Source organism: Schistocerca cancellata, chromosome 1 (genome assembly GCF_023864275.1).
Source record: "Schistocerca cancellata isolate TAMUIC-IGC-003103 chromosome 1, iqSchCanc2.1, whole genome shotgun sequence".
In the NCBI taxonomy this organism is placed as follows: Eukaryota; Metazoa; Arthropoda; class Insecta; order Orthoptera; family Acrididae; genus Schistocerca; species Schistocerca cancellata.
In genome coordinates, this window is record NC_064626.1 from 419,980,616 (window position 1) to 420,001,657 (window position 21,042).

The following is a 21,042-nucleotide window of genomic DNA, read 5'->3' on the forward strand; positions in this document are numbered from 1 at the left end:
AGTAATGGCTTTTCATGTAGTAATGTAATTTTGGTGGTTGGTTGTGAACTTAGATGTAGCATGTGACAGGTGTTGCGTGCTTGATTTTGTCTGTGCATCAACTGAAATTTGTCATAATGGCTACTTGTTAGCCACACATGGACATCTGATAAAACTCACCATTCCTGTGATGGTGTTTATGTGGAGGTTGTTTCCAGTTAGCAGTCCATCACAACCTACACTATAATCCTATTTTCTCTATGCAGAGTTGAGAGAATAATGTTTTCATATTAAGACACATTACATATCTTCTGTATCAAATTGACCAAGTGTATTCAGTTAATTAAGAGTTGCATGGTTAACAATATTCTGGTTTATGTGACTATGTATACTCATTTTGCGAAGTCCACAGCACATGGTCTAGTGGCTAGCGTTGCTGCCTCTGGATCACGGGGTCCCGGGTTCGATTCTTGGCTGAATTGGGGATTTTCTCTGCCCGGAGACTGGGCGTTTGTGTTATCATCATCATCATCGTTCATGTCAGTGGTTAGATTGAACTGTGTAAAAATTGGAACTTTGTAAGGGTGTTGATGGTCGCACAGTTGAGCGCCCCACAAACCAAATATCATCATTATTATTATTTTGTGAAAGTTCTGTGGTCAAATGTTTGGTATATCTGTGTAACTTAGTCATGTATTTGCAGTCACATTTTATATTCAATAAAATTTGTCTAGGCATGTGACTGAATTGTTGGGTTGTTTTATAGACCAGTGTTGTGGGACTATGTTGCGTGTAGCTTTTATCAAGCTGGTGAAAATGCAGGAACAAACTCAACAAAAAATATGATCAAAAAGAGAACATCATCTCTCCAAAAGTTGAATACACAGTCGCTTTCCTCCTTGCAGGGCTTATCCTTTCATCTACACAAATTCCAAATCACAGTTACGTTTTCTGTTTAAATTTTGTTGTTGCTGATGTGGTGGATGTCCTGAAAAATCATATTTAGAATAGGTATCTGAGATGGATAAGCTTTGCTTCTTTTGAAGTAGATAGATGATCTGTCTTGTTAACGATATTTTGAACCTATGTTTTATAGTTCTAAAAATACATATCACACAAGGAAACTTCATATTAAAATATTTCATCTCATAATATGGCTATTAGCTGTTGGGGTGGTGCGATTTTAGAAAAAATAGCTGCTAAATATGTATGCAATTGGAGCATTTGTAGTGGTAATGATGTCTATTAGTAGTGCAGAGTTCATTGGAATAGTTTACTGAACAACAATAAGTTAAAATTTGGAGTGGTACTAGATAAAACTTTAATTGTGGTAAAAGCTAGATTGAGGGGAAAATTTGTTAAATAATAGAGGAAAGTTGTGGCGAACATAATCTGTCAATTTCACTTGAGTTTGGGTGGAAAAAATTAAAAAAATAGTTTTCAAAACAGAACGGTTACATGATCTAAATGGTAGATCCACTATTGACTCAGCCAACTGCAGAAAGAGTTAGGCTCCATAGTTTGGGCTTTCTGGGTATGGAAATATTGTAGGTAGCTAGGAATTATTACAAAAGGTTACTTTGTATTCTTTAAACCATGTGAAAGATTGGATGGATGGATAAATGTGGAACACTGGACAAAGGTTGTTGCCATGAATACATCTGAGAAGGAAGGAGTGGAAGGACAGATCACTGTTCAAACATCTACAAAGTTTTCAGAAATGATGTTCAAAATTAGATGCTTTATTTGATCAAAAAATTACAAATGGTTCCCCGGTTTAAAAATTGCCAGGCAGAAATTAAAGACGACCCTCATTGAGAACGTCCTTCAATGTGTACCAACGGCATTCATGTCAGGAACATAAATGAAATTGTGCAAGCCAATTGATGACTGACTGGTTGAGAGATTGCAGAAGAGTGTAAAATTTTGGTTGGATCGTGTCATAAGTCCTAACACTGCATCTTGGAATGCATCGCATTGCTGCCAAGTTCGTCCCATGGCTCATGAGTCAAGACCAGAAAAACCTTTGCCTCGCAATCTGTGAAGAGCTTTTAGATTGCGCAAATAAGAACAAGATGTTCCTTAAGAGAATCATAACTGGTGATAAGACATGGGTCTATGATTTATGATGTTGAGACCAAGGTTCAATCTTCACAATGGGTTGGGAAAGGTTCCCCAATACCAAAGAAAGCTTGTCAGAGTCATGCTGATGGTTTTCTTTGAGTTTGAAGGATTAGTTTATCAATAATTCATGTCACAGGGATAAACTGGTAATTGATGGTACTATAGGAACATGTTGCGACACCTGCAAGAAAATGTGAGAAGGAAACTTCCGAAATGTGGTGCGACAATTCATGGCTCTTGCATAATGATAATGCACTGCACTTTCATCCCTGTTGGTGCATCACTATTGCACAAAAAACGAAATCACTGTCTGCCTCATCCTCTGTACTCTCCAGGTGTGGCCCACGTGGACTTTTTTTTTTCTTCCAAAGTTGAAAACCACTTTAAAAATACAAAGATTTCCAACACTAGATGAGATAAAAGAAAATTCGTAGATGGCACTTCATGCGATCCTAAAAGAGGCATACCAAGATTACTTCCAGAAGTGAGAACAGTGTTGGGAGCAGTGTGTCAATTATGGAGCAGAGTATTTTGAAGGATACCATGCACAACAAGAAAATGTAAGCACAGAAAAATTTTGTGGACAAAGTTCCGGAATTTTTTGTACAGACCTTGTATTTAGTTACAATGACTGTGATATTATTTGAGAAAAATTTCTGTCTATTAAGCCCTCACTTAATACTGCAGTACAGGAGCAAGCTGAAAAGCACCAAATCCATTAGCAAGGTGAGTTATGAAGTAGTAACACATTACAGTTCATCTAGTTTGTGAGGTGATATTAATTATAGGATTCAAGGATCTGGAAACAGGGGAGTCAAGTTGGGAAAAAAATTAAATAACTTAAATGGTATGTAGTAGCATTATCAAAAGAGTCAGAAAAAGCAGAGACCGAATTATGAGGGGCACTGGGAAGTGATTTACAATTGCATTGTTTTATAGACACCACTCAAACTACAGATACCACCTCTTGTAGGACAACAGACTGATGATAGTACAGCATGGACTGATTATAGTACACCTTGTGGATGCTAAATGCCAGTTGTTAACAGTGTGTATAGTGAAAGGACAGTGCTTGTTTGTTGTAAGAGGCAGCTACGGACAAGATAGAAAGTGACTATCGTGGGAAAAGATGGACAGCATGGTTTTTGTGGAAGGAGGGGTCAAAATAACAGATATTCATAAATGTTTAACTGTGGTGTGTGGTCAAGAATTCCTGCACAAATGATTATTTACAACTAGATCGCTGGGTTCGCTAGTAGGAGGGAATCTACATGCAAGAAGGTGAGTATCGGTCGTTGGTCAACATCGCAGTCTCCACAGAACATTGAGGTTGTGTCTCAATTGATTATAGCCGATAGGTGCACGACTTTTGATGCAGAATTCAACAAAGATGATTGGGAAAGTGATTGAAAGGAGTGTTACTCCAGCACGACCCAACATCAGCAATGCCCCAACTGCAAAGTTGACATCACCAGGGTTCATTGTTGTGCCACATTCACCATGCTCACCAGGTCTTGCTCCAGCTGATTATGCTTTATTTGACAACATGAAGGATGTGCTGTGAGGTAAGAGTTTAGCAACATCAAATAACTGCAGGCTGATGTCCACAAGTGGATGTGTGGTATCCCCAAACAATGGTTCCGTGGTGACATTGCCAAGCCGATGGCAGGGGTGTGTTGTCTGCTGGAGGGAGGGGGGGGGCAGAGGGAGTATATTGAGAGGTCACATGTACATAGACACATGTTCACTAATAAATAAGGTACAAAAAATTACTATGGAGAAACAGAGTAGGGAGGCAATTCAAGTGTGGTCTTTATTGTTAACAAGGGAAAAAGTATACCTTCCCAGTTTGAATGAAAAGTTGCCTCTGTACTCTATATACTGTATAATTTTACTGTCCAGTTAACATTCGAATTTATCTGCTGAAGCAACTATACTCCTTCTAATTGGAATGAGAAATGGCATATGTGAATATTAGCAGTGAAACTCTTTCTAAAAGCAGTTGGAAAAGTAGGCTACATGTGCATCAAAATCAGCTACGACATCTGGTTTCAGCTCCGTCTTATTGTAAATAAAGCCTAAAGTTCTTGAAACTACCAGTCCTGCCAGACATAAGCTTCACTTTAAACATAGGTCATTATTTTAAAAGATTCTCTGTGATAATTGTGTACACTTATGTAACAAATCCTTGCTTTTGTATCTCTGTAGACAAAAAAGTTAAGCGTACGAACCACACAGTTAAATAACGTCATTTGCAAACAACTCTTTTTGAACCAGTTATGAAATATTAGAGGTATTGTGCCATATACGATTTAACATGTGAATGAGACAGAAAGACTACTACTAGATACAAATTCTTTTGTAGAACATCTGAAGTAATCTTATCTCAGTGAAGTACTATTACCACAATTTTAGAACATTTTTATCCAGTTCTGCAAAAGTATAAGTATTTTCGTATCCATGGGGGCCCATCAACAGTCATTTGTGGAAAAACATAAAAAAATAAATTTAGAAATTTATTATTTTTTACCTTTATACAAAAATTATAATAGAACAAAAGTTGTACACTTTATTTAGATGTGCTTGTTTAATTATTTCTTATAATATGATCAATCACTTTAATGTATCTTGTAAATAACTTAAAATACTGGCAATTCAAACATGAACATATTTAACTCTATAAATAAAAATCAGAGATCTCTCTCTCTCTCTCTCTCTCTCTCTCTCTCTCTCTCTCTCTCTCTCTCTCTAACTCACACACAAACAAGTTCCTTATATTGTCTTAGGTAACCGTACCTACACATGCCATAAACTTGTAGTTTCATCAATATTTCTAAATTAAAAACTCATGCCTTCTATGCCTTTAAAATGTTTTGCAAAATAAGGAACAGTTTCACTGACTAGTATTTCAAAAACAATAATGTCATGTTGGAATGACACTTTGTTTAGAACAGAAAGAAATTGGTAGCTTGTACCCAAATTTTTATTACACTGAAATGACAGTTTTTAACTTACTAAACAAGCACAGAATTACATTGATTAGTTGGTAAAAGTGTCATCTTAGATGATTGCTGACAATGAATGTTGATCAACAAGCTGTAATAGTGGTAAAATATAAGCAGCTTGCCAGACTGCATACATACACACAACTGCAGTGTCATATATACATTAATATTTTTCACTATGTGAGTTTTTGCCAGTTACATTTCTGAATTATATTTCTCTTAAAATAGTTTGCATATTTAGCTCTACCTATCATAAACTTTGTTATTTTTCAATTTATAAGTCCAGCATTTATAACTGCTTTTTCTCATTCGCTTGTGACTGCTGATAGCTGTTGTTGTACCTTTCTTTGCTTAACTAAATACACTTTAGCATGAAATGTGAATAAATATCACAAAAATGCAATGCTGCTGAAAAGCCCTGTGAATTACCGTTAGACGCAAGTACTCTGCTTCATAAAATACATATGTAAAATATACTTGGTTACACACACACACACACACACACACACACACACACACATATTGCCTTTCACCTTAAGCATAATTAATTTGTACATTACATGCACCTGCTTGGTTCGTAAAGGGATTTTGTATAGCATTTGTCAGCATTAGCATACATCTTTTCCTTCTATGTTTTATCTTTGAATAATGCAGTGTATTAGGAAAATAGATTTGACTGTTGAATGATCGTCACAAATTATCAGTAGTGATGAATACACAAATGGTGCACAATAGATGCTTCATAAACATTAACACGTGTAAATAAGTCAGTGTTCCTGTTTACAACTGCATGCACATAAATACAAGAATGTTTATTTTGTTTCTCTACAAATGCAGACAGGTCATAATCCCAATATTATCGCAAACACTAAAGTGATAGTAACTGATAGTGGAGTCCTTAGATCTTTTCCTCCATATGAAGGGAAGAATAATTAATGATCTACTTGGATTTACAATGAATGAATGAATTTCCCTGTAGAGGTAGTTATAACTTGCTGTACTCCCTTCATATTCAAAAGAAAAGAAAATTAATTTCAACCCTTAAGCAAGATTTAAAGTGTTTTAGGATTAATAAATTTTCATTTAGTGATTTCAATTTGTACAATTATTGTTGAAACAAAAAATTAACATTTGTGAGGAATGTTTCACAATTTATGCATGGATTCTTTTATTGACCAACAGTTTGTTTTTCCTTACTTAGAGAATTAGTTTCTCCACTTTTTCACAGTCGCCTTTCTTCCAAGAACCTGTCAGAAGCAACATTTCATCATTGCAAAAATCCCAGAATTGCAAATACAGGCACCACTGCAATCATTTATTCAGCCTTTTACTTTCAGGGCACATCACTGTCATCGGAGATGGGTGTAATAGCTGTGATTTTTACAACATCTCCATTGCTGTTGTCTGTAACTTTATTGTTTAGTACTCCATGTGACAAGCGAGATGGGCTGGCTCTTGTTGAGTAGGTCACGACAGTTGACTTGCTGAGTTTAGTTGAAGCCCTCTTTGGACAGAATTTTTCCATAAGCATACGACGAATACGGTCTTTCCAGACGAATATAACAAATATGAGCACACCCTGCAGTGTGTTGCAGATGTCAGTTACATACCACACGTATTCAGGGCCACCAACCAACCCTGATATTACTTCCATTGACCAATTCACACCCATGACGAGGAAAAGCTTCAGGTACAAATTAAACCTGGGGAAGAAGCACATGAAGGTCAGTCTTATTACAATAAATAAATATCATTTACAGTGTAAAGAAGTCCTCTGTTTAATTGCTTTAACAGAACACAGTTTAATGAAACATTAGTCTTGACAATAAATATAATTACATTGATTGATGATAGTAGTGAACACATAACAACGACTTTTGAACCAAGTTCCTGTCTCCTGATTATTATTTTAGTATACACACTTTAGGTTTTGTTTACATACATTGTAAACAAATTAATTCATCCATTTTTGTTTACTAAGGCACGTATTACACTGTCAAAGATCTTTGAGAAATCTTTTATCAAATCTAGACCACACGAATTTTTATAAAAGGTTTGATAAAAGTACCCCAGTATGCCATCAGAAACGTTATAAATTGTCTTATAAAAGATATTTGACAATGTTTCTTTAGACCTAACCAGATAGCCATGCCTACTGATGCATCGCTTCTGGCATTCAGGTAGGTGAGTCTGCACCATATTGAATCCACCTCATGGATTAAAAATGAGGCGGGTGAGCTGGCCAGCCTGGATGTGACTTTTAGGGAGTTTCTCACATCTAGCAAGGTACATACTGGGCTGGTTCCAATGTTCCACTTCATATATGAGCTTCTCAGACATTTAGAAACCATTTCCACACTTGCAAATGAGCTTATTCTAGATGCCGAGAGTTGATGTACACAGATTCTGCCCTGGGGGGAAGTGATGGCATCAGGAAGAGCATTCGGCCATTGTCATTAACATTGCCACAATCCATGTAACAATGCCAACCTCACAGAGAATGGGGAAAGATAAGGAAGAAGAAGAAGAAGATGAAGATGATGATGATGATTTGACAACATGCTTTTACAGCACAATATGGGCTTATGAATTTGTTAGCTTGGTTCTCTCTCTCTCTCTCTCTCTCTCTCTCTCTCTCTCTGTCTCTCTCTAACAATGAATAATGATGAGGACAGAGAAGATCTCTGATCCAGCCAGGAATTAAATCCGATTGGCATTCAGCCACATTGACCTTGCAGCTACTGAGATGGACAGGTTGGGTTAGCAACATTTGTGGGTTTAGACCTGCTCTTTATTTATGTGTGTTTTATGATGGCTGTACAATATCTTGTTAACAGTATTGTTTCTTCCACAAATTCTCATATAGGCAAATATTATACTTGAATATTTACTGTATAGGCTGCAAAAATTCATCTGTTCTGTGGCCTTCCTCTTTAACAAGTAATTTTCTCTGTATGGGGCATTGTGTATATGGCGAAGGATTGTGCACTGTAATGTAGTCTTTTGCCCCAGAACTTGATGTTGCAGATGGGGAAGCATTTGGTAATAAATTCTTTATTTATAGAAGACTCATTTATCATTGCATGCTGCTTGCAATTATATAATTTTCCTGTGTCTATAGACTGATGTGAGATACGCAAACTAAACACAAGTGCCCACGAATCAATCTCCAAGCTTTTGTTCCGCACCAAATACATATGAGTGCAACACAAATTACATTCAAATCATTCATCATAATTGTCATGGGGTAATGCTCTTATTGAAGTTGATTGCTCTTGTTTCTAGCCTCATTTCAGGCTTATATATGGCTGAGGCACACACACGCATATTAAAATGGTTCTGTGATAGCACAGTTCATAGTTGTATGGTGTACGATTGGCGGTACTGTTCCTTCTTGAAAGATGCATGATGGGTAAAGATTATTGGGGGATTTTTGTGACAAACTGCTTTCTGTTGTGCATATAACATTCCATACATTGATTACGAGCTGCTGATTGCACCTCTACATCTGCATGATTACTCTGCAATTCACAATTAAGTGCCTGGCAGAGGGTTCATCGAATCACCTTCAAGCTATTTCTTTACTGTTCCAATCTTGAAAAGAGCGTAGAAAAAACGAACACTTAAATCTTTCTACGTGATCTCTGATTTCTCTTATTTTATTATGATGATCATTCCTCCTCATGTAGGTGGGCACCAACAAAATATTTTCACACTCTGAGGAGAAAGTTTGTGATTGAAATTTCATGAGAAAATCTTGCCTTTGTTTTAATGATTGCCACGCCAATTACATATCATCAAATTCATGATAGCACAAAATGAGCTGCCCTTCTTTGAACTTTTTCAATGTCCCCCATTGATCCTATCTGATGATTGCTAAATGTGGATCTATTGAATTAGCATACTCTTCTGGCTGGTAAACCATCAGGACCAGAAGCCTTGCCTTTAATAAGTGATTTAAGCTGATTTGTTGTACCAAGGATATCTGTTTGTAAGTTACTCATGTTGGCAGTTGTTCTTGGTTCAAATTCTGGAATATTTACTTCATCTTTAAAGGTGCTCATAAAATGTTAAGTCTTTCCTTAACTGTGCGTGTCTGTCCTCTCTTTTAGTGTCTACCCACATACTTTTCACTTAATACCATTAACTTCTGAATAAAGACACCGCATCTTAACCTTTTGACACTACATGCTCTACAATAATTTCTTCTTTAGGCTGACATTTATTTTAACACTGGTAAATAAAATACATTTTTCTCTTAATCTTTTATGCTTATTGACTTAACACTAATGAAGAAATATAATTACACCCACCTCTGTCTGTTGTCATCATCATGTCGTCTTGAATCAGTGCCTTTCAGCATAGCTGTTTCTCTTTTGAGCTGTGCAATTCTGATGGCAGTTAAAATGAACAAGATAATGTTACACAGAACCAGCACCCCAACAGGTCCATAAAAGTATGCCAGGATTGTAATGTCTGCAAATTGAAACAAACGTTTTACAGTTCATTCACTAGGTCAAGTTGTTAAACACTGCTATTATCAAACAGTTACAATGGTTGAAAAATGAATGTGTAATACATTAAATCCCAAATGAAAATAGGCAAGACTTGATGTGTTAATTATAACAAATTATTCCCAAATAATTATGTAGTACATACGATGAGGGATGAGCTAAACTAAATGATTATGTTTCCTCACATGATCATCAGTTATGGCAGAGGTAGCCAGATGTAAATGGTAATTTAATGTTTAAGCCATTTGTTCCATTGTCAACCAGGCTGATAAATCTCTTCCCACAGAAGTTATTACTCCACTCATAGGACTTAAGTCACGTCTAATTCCAAGCAGCTCTCGTTCATTGCAAAACTGTTTCCAGGGCAGTTTTTATTCAGTCTGCCAAATGAGTGAAAGTTCAGACATGAAAATATTTATGTTGTGTGTCCTTGGAATCCTCACAAATGGAGTTATTATTTTTAGTGCCAATAAATTTATAAACTGGTGAGGGGTACATGTCATGTATTTGGCCACAACACTTACAATGTTCTAAAGCCGAAATGTTTCCTAATATGGGTATACGTTTCCATTTTTTTAATACAAGAAAATTATGGAAATTGCTTAATGGTGAATGAGAATATATGTTATTAGGGACTATAGTGGTATAGTAGCCCACTTATATTTATGAGATGAATATTAATCATTTTTTATCAGCTAGAAATGTAAGAACAATTATTCAACATCTCAAAAGTCTCCTCTCTAAAATATTTTGGCATCTGATATGTTTTCATTGCATTGTTCATGTTGTAAATGACCATACAACTCAAAGGAAGAAATAAGCTGTGTTTCATTTATGAGAAATAATTAAATACAATGTGCAAGTTATCAGAAATGTTTACTATCTGCCAGTATTCATTATACTACAGCTGTAGTTTCACTTGCTTTTAAAATACATTTTGCTATAAAACACTGTTTTTACTGTTTCTGTATTGGCTACTGGCACACAGCTTCCAGTTTACTCATCTCCAACTTTTGCCACTTAGTTTTATGAACAGTTTTTCTGCATAACAGAACCTAGTATTTCCTAACAACTTTTACAGACATTTAGAGAGTTGAAGGATGACTAGTTCTTAGAATTCCTCTTGTTGTGACACTCAGATCATGTCATGTGTTCTTCCTTGTTGTTGTTGTTGTTGTTGTGGTCTTCAGTCCTGAGACTGGTTTGATGCAGCTCTCCGTGCTACTCTATCCTGTGCAAGCTTCTTCATCTCCCAGTACCTACTGCAACCTACATCCTTCTGAATCTGCTTAGTGTATTCATCTCTTGGTCTCCCCCTACGATTTTTACCCTCCACGCTGCCCTCCAATACTAAATTGGTGATCCCTTGATGCCTCAGAACATGTCCTACCAACCGATACCTTCTTCTGGTCAAGTTGTGCCACAAACTTCTCTTCTCCCCAATCCTATTCAATACTTCCTCATTAGTTATGTGATCTACCCATCTAATCTTCAGCATTCTTCTGTAGCACCACATTTCGAAAGCTTCTATTCTCTTCTTGTCCAAACTATTTACCGTCCATGTTTCACATCCATACATGGCTACACTCCATACAAATACTTTCAGAAATGACTTCCTGACACTTAAATCTATACTCGATGTTAACAAATTTCTCTTCTTCAGAAACGCTTTCCTTGCCATTGCCAGTCTACATTTTATATCCTCTCTACTTCGACCATCTTCAGTTATTTTGCTCCCCAAGTAGCAAAACTCCTTTACTACTTTAAGTGTCTCATTTCCTAATCTAATACCCTCAACATCACCCGACTTAATTCGACTACATTCCATTATCCTCGTTTTGCTTCTGTCGATGTTCATCTTATATCCTCCCTTCAAGACACCATCCATTCCGTTCAACTGCTCTTCCAAGTCCTTTGCTGTCTCTGACAGAATTACAATGCCATCAGCAAACCTCAAAGTTTTTATTTCTTCTCCACGGATTTTAATACCTACTCCGAACTTTTCTTTTGTTTCCTTTACTGCTTGCTCAATATACAGATTGAATAACATCGGGGAGAGGCTACAACCCTGTCTTACTCCCTTCCCAACCACTGCTTCCCTTTCATGTCCCTCGACTCTTATAACTGCCATCTGCTTTCTGTACAAATTGTAAATAGCCTTTTGCTCCCTGTATTTTACCCCTGCCACCTTTAGAATTTCTTTCTGTCCATTGCATTAAACGGATTCAATCTGTGAATAGTTTTTCTCCAGATTTTTCAGAATATCGGAAACTCCTATGATAGTGGTGTCTCATGATGTATTATATTACAATTTGAGTGGCCGAGCGGTTCTAGGCGCTACAGTCTGGAACCGCGCGACCGCTACGGTCGCAGGTTCGAATCCTGCCTCGGGCATGGATGTTTGTGATGTTCTTAGGTTAGTTAGGTTTAAGTAGTTCTAAGTTCTAGGGGACTGATGACCTCAGCAGTTAAGTCCCATAGTGCTCAGAGCCATTTGAACCATTTGTGGATTGAACCTTGAATTCGTACTGCACATCTTGGTAGTTGTATATTAAGACTGATTGTGATTTGATTAAAATTTAATATTCTTTTGTAGCAATACATCAGACACCTGAAAAATGATAGCATATTATGAGAAATTTCGCTTCAATCCTTTCTCTTCAAGACTTTTTTTCACATGATTAATCACAATAAATGAATGCTTATGGGGATGAAAACAGCATTATTAACTTCATTTTCATCACTAAAACTACAATGAGTAACTGAAAGAGCATAACTTGCAATGATGGAGTAACAATTTGCTTAATTTTCTTGGGGTGAAACTAATGTTCACCAACCAGCTGCATAACTTGTCGCACCTGTTGTCATTCTACATATTGAAAATTACTATTAAATTGGCTGTTTATTGAATGACTGTGCTGCCTTCGGCATGGTAACACTCCTTGAAGATAATTTCTACAGCATGGATCTCCATTACTTGCTGGTATGTATGTTACTATGCTTGCTTTTATGGGAGGTTCTTATAAGGAAAGACAAGTAATCACTTAAAATGAGCATTGTGTGATGTAACTGACACTCTGCTGCTTCACTGACAATCTTCTCTCCCATTATGAAGTTTTACTAATGATTCTTGATCACAAAGAATACTGACTTATGTTTCTTCAAACAATTTCAGTGCTCCTCTGAGGATGGTTACACTTTCTCTTAGTGATAAACTGACCCGGTATAAGAGTCCCTTGTGCCCATTAGAAAAATTCAGTATGTATTTTGTGAAAAAGTGGTGTTTTAATTTTATCATAACATTGTAATTTGTAGTTAAGCCAACTAAATTTTTATATCTTTCAAGTATGGCTGCTTTCTTCATGACCAACCCACAAAACAGTTCTTTCATTACCAGTCTATCAGTCCCCATCGAAAATGGTACACATTATCATCTTGAGTGCATATTTAACCAGTTTTCATGCAAAAGAGTAAATGATGCTAAAATTGTTGAGAATTAATACCCTCTCTAGATGACTGTTGTTCATTAAATTATCCTGATATCAGCTAATGTATTTTTCATAACTTCATTTTGCTTGACTCAGACAACCAGAATGAATATTCTACATATCTGATGAAACAGTAGTAATACCTACCATCAGGAAACCAACATCTCTTCACACCAAACTGTGGTCTTAGTAAACCATCAGGAATGTCATTGTGGAACTGCATAACAAGCGTCACACTTAGCAAAATTAGAGGGCAGCCCCATGAGTATATAGAATAGATGATGAATTTCTTATGCTCCCTTTCTCTGGCTGTCCCACGCAATGACCGGAATCCACTGCAAAACAGGAACAGAAACATAAGTAAACCTGATTTTTATATTAAAAAAACTGGACAGCCAATCACTCACTCACAGCTCAATGGAATGGTGAATTATATTTAGGCACACATAAAGCTATAACATAGCATCTTAAAAAAAAAACACACACACACACACATTTTATTTTATTTTTATGTATGAATTTGGCCAGCTATGGACCGCATACAACTTAAGACTTATGGTGTTTCTTTTTCTTCCATTCTTCCCAGTACTACTTAATTTTCTCGCCAACTGCTCGTCTCTGCTTATCTGTCCACACTCACGTGGGTCCAGGTTTTGGCTCATCTTCTTCATAGTTTGCATTTTCTATCAGTAGCCTGAAGTAATTCGCATCTTTCTTTACTGCTTCTATCCATCCTACAGTTTTTTTCAGCTTACTAATGTAATTAAAAATTTTCTTTGTAATCAGTGTTTCTTCCATTCTTTTTAGATATCCATAAAATTTTAGCCGTCTCTTCCTCATTGTATCTGTGATCTTTTCTGTATTTTTGTATGTCTTCATTTCTCCTTTTAATCTACCTATTTTCCTTGTTTTCTCAGGACCTAGAATTTTTCTTAGTATTTTTCTCTCTCTTTTTTCTAGGTCTCTTAATTCACCTTTCTCATTCAATGTTAGGCACTCTGATCCACACGTTACTTGTGGCCTAATAACTGAATTATAATGTCTAATCTTTGCCTGTATGGATGTTGATTTCTTATTGTAGTAGTTTTCTGTTAGTTTATGTGCAAATCCTAACTTTTTTATTCTTTCTTTATTTGTTGTGTTATCCAATCCATTGGCTTGGATCCACTCCCCCCAGGTATTTGAATCTATCAACTCTCTTAATTTTTCCATACTTTGTTTTCATAAACTTTTCTGTATTATGTTTGTGTTCTATATACTCGGTTTTTTCATAGGATATTTTTAGCCCAGTCTTTTCAGCAATATCGTGCAACAGATCAAGCATAACTATTGCGTCTGTTCGGTTTTCAGTTATCAATGCCATATCATCTGCAAAGGCTAAACATTTCACTTCAAATTTGTTCTTTCCTTGGCCCATGCTTATACCCTTTGTGCCTCTGTTTTTTAATGTGCTTTCCCATGTTTTTACTATTTTATCTAAAAACCAAGTGAAAGAGAATTGGGGACAGTCCATCTCCTTGCCAAACTCCTGTCTTGATTTTGAATGGCTCAGAAATTTTGCTTTGAAACTTAATTCTTGATGTTGTATCTGTGAGCGTTTGTTCAACAAGTATTCTGGCATTTTCATCTATCCCTGATTCATAAAGTATCTGGAATAGTGTTTGTCAGCCAACTGAGTTGTAGGCCTTCTTGAAGTCTACTAAAGTAACTACTGTATTTTTATTTTGTATAGCTCTCACTCTCAAAATTGTTTTTAAATTAAGAATCTGTTCTGCACATGATCTACCTTTTCTAAATCCTGCTTTATAATCTCCTATATTAGGTCCTACTTGTTCCTCTATTCTATTTAAAAGTGCTTTATAAAGTATTTTGTATGTCACTGGTAACAAGGATATGCCCCTATAGTTGTTGGTGTCTGTTTTATCTCCTTTTTTATGGAGAGGATGGATCAATGCTTGTTTCCACATTTCTGATACTATCCCATCCTCTCCTGGTGCTTTGTTATTCTTCAATGCTTTGATAATCTTTTCTATTTCCTCTACTGTAGGTGGTTCCGATGGTGGATTTCCATGTTGTGGTTTTTGAAATTGTACTCTGTCATTAGGCTCCTCACAATTTAATAGATTTTCAAAGTATTCAGCTAAAATTTGACAGTTCTCTTTATTGCTTAAAGCCATTTTTTCATTTTTATCTTTAAAATGTAAAATTGGTGACTGGACTCCCATTAAAACTTCTCTGAAAGTCTTATAGAAGTCTCTAGTGTTGTTTGTTTTAAAGTCTGAATACATTTCTTGAAATCTGTCTTTGTCATATTTTCTTTTCACTGATCTGATGATTTTTGCTGTCTTTTTCCTTTCTTCTTTAAATCCTTCCCAGTATTCATGTTTCTTATTACTGTTCCATTGTTTCCATGCCTTTAGTCGATTGTCAATTGCTTCATCACACAGCTCGTTCCACCATCTGTGTCTTGGTATTCTTTGTTGTTGTCCCGTTTCTTTAAGTGTTTCTTTAATTTCGTCCCAATCATCCATTTTTCTTGTGTTTAGTATAGCACAGAATTTGTCCTGATTGATTTTGCATGAGAAATTTAGTGTTTACTCTCAGAAATACTCTTGATTTTGGTTTAAGTTCGTTTGGTTGGAACATGGTCTTTATTTCAGTCAGAAACATGTCGACATTAGTTTTAGATTAAATTGTTTACAAAAATCTGTGAGTCTTTCCCCATTTCTGTTGGTTCTTGCATGTGCTGGATAATCTCCAACTACTGATTTAAATTTTATTTCTTTGCCAACTTGTGTATTAAAGTCACCCAATATAATTTTTATATGTTATATATACACTACAGGCCATTAAAATTGCTACACCACGGAGATGACATGCTACAGACGGGAAATTTAACCGACAGGAAGAAGATGCTGTGATATGCAACTGATTAGCTTTTCAGACCATTCACACCAGGTTGACGCTGGTGGCAACACCTACAACGTGCTGACATGAGGAAAGTTTCCAAGTGATTTCTCATACACAAACAGCAGTTGACCAGCGTTGCCTGGTGAAACGTTGTTTTGATGCCTCGTGTAAGGAGGAGAATGCGTGCCATCATGTTTCCGACTTTGATAAAGGTTGGATTGTAGCCTATCGCGATTGCGGTTTATCGTATCGTGATATTGCTGCTCGCGTTGGTCGAGATCCAATGACTGTTAGCAGAATCTGGAATTGGTGGGTTCAGAAGGGTAATACGGAATGCCGTGCTGGATCCCAACGGCCTCGTATCACTGGCAGTCAAGATGACAGGCGTCTTATCCACATGGCTGTAATGGATTGTGCAGCCACGTCTTGATCCCTGAGTCAACAGATGGGGATGTTTGCAAGACAACAACCATCTGCATGAACAGTTCGATGACGTTTGCAGCAGCATGGACTATCAGCTTGGAGACCATGGCTGCGGTTACCCTTGATGCTGCATCACAGACAGGAGTGCCTGCGATGGTGTACTCAATGACAAATCTGGGTGCACGAATGGCAAAACATCATTTTTTCTGATAAATCCAGGTCCTATTTACAGCATCATGATGGTCACATCCGTGTTTGGCAATATTGCGGTAAACACACATTGGAAGCGTGTATTTGTCATCGCCATACTGGCGTATCACCCGGGGTGATGGTATGGGGTGCCATTGGTTACACGTCTCGGTCACCTCTTGTTCGCATTGACGGCACTTTGAACAGTGGACGTTACATTTCAGATGTGTTATGACCCATGGCTCTACCCTTCATTCAATGCACGACCGCATGTTGCAGGTCCTGTATGGGCCTTTCTGGATACAGAAAATGTTTGACTGCTGCCCTGGCCAGCACATTCTCCAGATCTCTCACCAATTGAAAACATCTGGTCAATGGTGGCCGAGCCACTGGCTCGTCACAATACACCAGTCACTACTCTTGATGAACTGTGGTATCGTGTTGAAGCTGCATGGCCAGCTGTATCTGTATACACCATCCAAGCTCTGTTTGACTCAATGTCCAAGTGTATCAAGGCCATTATTACAACCAGAGGTGGTTGATTTCTCAGGATCTATGCACCCAAATTGCGTGAAAATGTAATCACATGTCAGTTGTAGTATAATATATATGTCCAATGAATACCCGTTTATCATCCGCATTTCTTCTTGGTGTAGCAATTTTAATGGCCAGTAGTGTATACAAGGCTCACAAATGTTTATATGCACTACTCTTCAAGCTAATAATGTGACATTAGTTCTTCTGCACCCCTTTCTGTGTACAAAGCCATACATTCCTCAAACTTTTACCACATGTTGTGTGTTCTTTACATAATAACATAAAATTGTTGTAATAATTGGAGCACTAGCAATGAAATATGGTACTGATTTGCTTGGTATGTTATGAAGATGTTGTATGCCAGTTCTTTCATTGCCATGAACAATTAAAACACATTTTCATTTGTGTGCAAATATGTCATCAGTATTTCTACAATATTGCTCAGGGATTTTTTCTTGGGGAGGTATTGCATCATGTTATTCCACTAGTGCAATGCTTGTTGAAGACCACTGGGAGCCCAGGTAATTGTGCTGTGTGGTCTTGGACAAATTAATAGTTGGGAAGGTTTGCCTAAGAATGTGCATGACATCTCATAGATGTCCACAGGGGTTGGTACACCAAGAGGAAGCACTTATCGTAGGCACTTATATTCCACATAAATCTGGAATAGAAACTATTTATTGCAGAATTTCCATGCATTTCTAGAATTATAGTCCATTATTTGATTAAGCCAAAGGATCAACTGGCATTATATAGCCAATAGTGAATTCTGTGTCTTTAGCATTCACGACGTATACTTAGGTTTGTTTCCTCCTCACAACATTCATGAGAATTTATGCAACCTACTTTGTCACAAACTAGGTTTTGACACTGTCCTATAGTCAAGGCAACAGCAAACCTTTACAGGTCATTGCCAAATACAGTCATCAATTTTTTCTATGTCACTTCTGTGTCTCTTGGCAATTCTTGGAGCACTCCTCTTCTCTCTCATCAGCACAACACAAATATGGCTATTTTATACCTACATTTGCCCGAGTATATTCTGTTGGTTCTTTTATGCGTGTTAAAGAATATATAAATGTAGATTACATCAAACATAGTGCAGTTATTTTACAAACACAATTTCAGGGAAAATAAATAAATACAAGTAAAATGTAACAGAAGCGAAGTGATAAAAGACATCATACAAGGATTAATATATGTTGCACAATACCTAAGAAACACACTGTAAAAATATATGCATAAAAGGTCTATATTTATCTGTTGAAAAATTCATCTAATGAATAAAAAGTTTTTTCAAGTGAGTATGTCTTTAATTTATTTTTAAATAATGCAATATTATTATATTGATCTTTGATGTAGCTTGCCAGTAAATTTGGTATTAGCAATTGATAAACATGTTGGACATATGTAGGTTTATTTCCTTAGAAATGGTAGGGAATAAGAAAGAAAAAGGGTCTCTGATCGGAATACTTGACATGCCACATCATTCATTTGCTTCTCTGAATGCAGGAGTGATGATTTTCAGCCCTTGTAATATACATTTTGCACATTTAAGGCTGCTATTTATGCTTCTTGGTGAAACCATGTTCCATTGGTAAACCAGGTGAAATTTGAAGTTTAAAGATTGTGGTCCACGTACATCCTCCAACTAGCTACTGGCATCATTCAGAACACAGAACTGTGAACAATGAATGGAAAGAAGATTATGATTTAGGATTTCATCACCAATGAAGTCATTAGAGCTGGAGCAAAAGCTTAAACCAGACAACTATAGGGCAGGTAACTGGTTGACCTCTTTTAAAAGAAACCATCCCAGAATTTGCCAGAAGTATGGTAATGGACTGAAACAGTAAAACCTAAATCTGAATGAGCAGATAAGGACTTGGGCACGTTTATTCCAAATGATCAATATCAAAGCACCACCTAATTCAGTACCAAGATACAGAAATCACAAGAAGAATCCATGTACTTGCTGAAGGATGGTGCAGTTTTAAGTTGTTACTCATTCTGTATATTAATTTTCATACCATTACGTCAATTACATAAGTTTCACAGACAATGATTTTGGACCTTCAGAAAGAAAAATCTTCACACTGAAAAAAGGAAAGTTGTGAATTTCATTTCTACTAGAATATGTAAATTTATATACCTTCACCTGTGCATACATTTAACATAGTCACTGCACAGATTTGAAACACAAAACATGGTACAGTGAAACTTCAATTTTACGTTCTTTGATTTTACATTTTTCATTATTCTACACCATAAATTCTTAACCCCAGTGAAAAACCCACAACATCAATGCTAAAAATTCCTTGATTTTACATTTTTTTCTTAGTAAGGTTTACCTTGATTCTAAGTTCTTATTCAACATCTCGCTTGGCTTCATCCCATTTTCTTCCTTTTGACATTCAATGTGACTGAATGAGTTATAAGTGGCACTAAACACAAATGGTTTGCAACATGGGTGGTGGCAGAGTTAAGGGAATATTTTAGGCTGTTGTGGAGAGGGGAGATGTGAGGGAGGAAACACTGACATAATCCACAGTGTTGCCTACACAACTTGCAACATTTAGCTTCACCGCCAATTATGATAAAACTACTGCTAGGTTGCAGCGGTAATGGAAAAAACAAGACAGTCGACGCAAAGTGTTCTGGACCAAGTCAATAAATGACAAAGGGGCCCAGACACCATCTTTTCTCGTGCTACTTACAAGCCAGTCTCACTTTTTGCATGTATTTCTGATGTACTGTATTCAGCAACAATATCAATCATCAACCTTTTAAATTCAAACACTGAGTCCCAAAAATTTGCTTGGTCATAAATGAAGAAACATTGCCCATTTCTGGTTAGTGAGCTCTTATTGCACAGCCACCACACCACATTAACACATGTAAAATGAGCTCACCCTCTGGTTGTGTAGAGAGGAGGTGTGGGGCCCTTCAATGACTGGAATGCAGGTGGGTATGAAAGCATTTTGTGAAGTGCTGAAAATATACTTTTCATGCAGATGATGTGCTATGACAGAGATGTCACATGGAAATAGAACAAAGGTTTTGCAATAGCACATTTTAAAGACTTCCATGTTCAAATCTGACATGATACAGTTGCAACAACTACATACACTACTCAGGTGTATACTTTGCACCACACACTGTAGATTGTAAAGATTGGAAGCAGTGATAGAGGGCATGAAGCAAAATTGTAGCACCTGAGTTTTCTTTCAAATTTACAGTTTACACAGTGTATAGAAATTCACTGTGCTCACTTCTAATAAGCTTAAACATCAGTTGGGGAAGTAAACTCATTTTTTCATGTCTCTGTTTCTCTCATCAAGCCTAAAATAACACTTTAACAGTTATGGGTGTATGAAGTGTGGCTCATAAGAAAAACATTAAACAATAACTGTAATGGTGACAAAATTTATCATTAATCACATGTCCACATTTATGCTCATGGTTGACAACCACTTAGCTGCTGTGATGTTTTTGGTTTAATTAAACATGTTCATCAATTTTTGCCTTTTTCTGGCTGAGCACAAAGGATGATCTCTCAAAAACATGTGTTTTGAACATATAATTTGTGGTCACAGCATGTCACAGAATAGCTTGAGTGCCTTGTACCCAAACACAAATTTCAATTTTTTTAAATGTGTTTTTACTTGCTGTTACACATCTGTGATTTTTTAAGAACATGAAATCCATCACCACAAATTATTGTATAAATAATATATTGTACATTTAATTTCCTTCACTTATGAAGGTTTTATTCAAAGTATTGAAGAGGATTGCAATTTTTAATCATATATGCCAAGTACAGGTATTTTTGCATATATTTTGGGGTTTTAACATTTTCCTCAATTCTGCATT

General features: G+C 36.5%; 1 protein-coding gene across 4 annotated transcripts in view; it reads right to left on the minus strand.

Moving 5' to 3' along the window:
• Positions 1-4,638: 4,638 nt before the first annotated feature.
• Positions 4,639-21,042, minus strand: part of LOC126175967 (G-protein coupled receptor Mth2-like) — a 572,026-nt gene continuing 555,622 nt past the window's right edge. For all 4 annotated transcript variants that reach the window (XM_049923072.1, XM_049923089.1, XM_049923081.1 and 1 more), the window contains 3 exons: positions 13,258-13,445; positions 9,422-9,584; positions 4,639-6,811 (listed from right to left, as the gene is read on the minus strand). In XM_049923072.1, the coding sequence (XP_049779029.1) occupies positions 6,442-6,811; positions 9,422-9,584; positions 13,258-13,445 (721 nt within the window). In that variant the 3' untranslated portion in view covers positions 4,639-6,441. The remainder of the gene's footprint in view (positions 6,812-9,421; positions 9,585-13,257; positions 13,446-21,042) is intronic.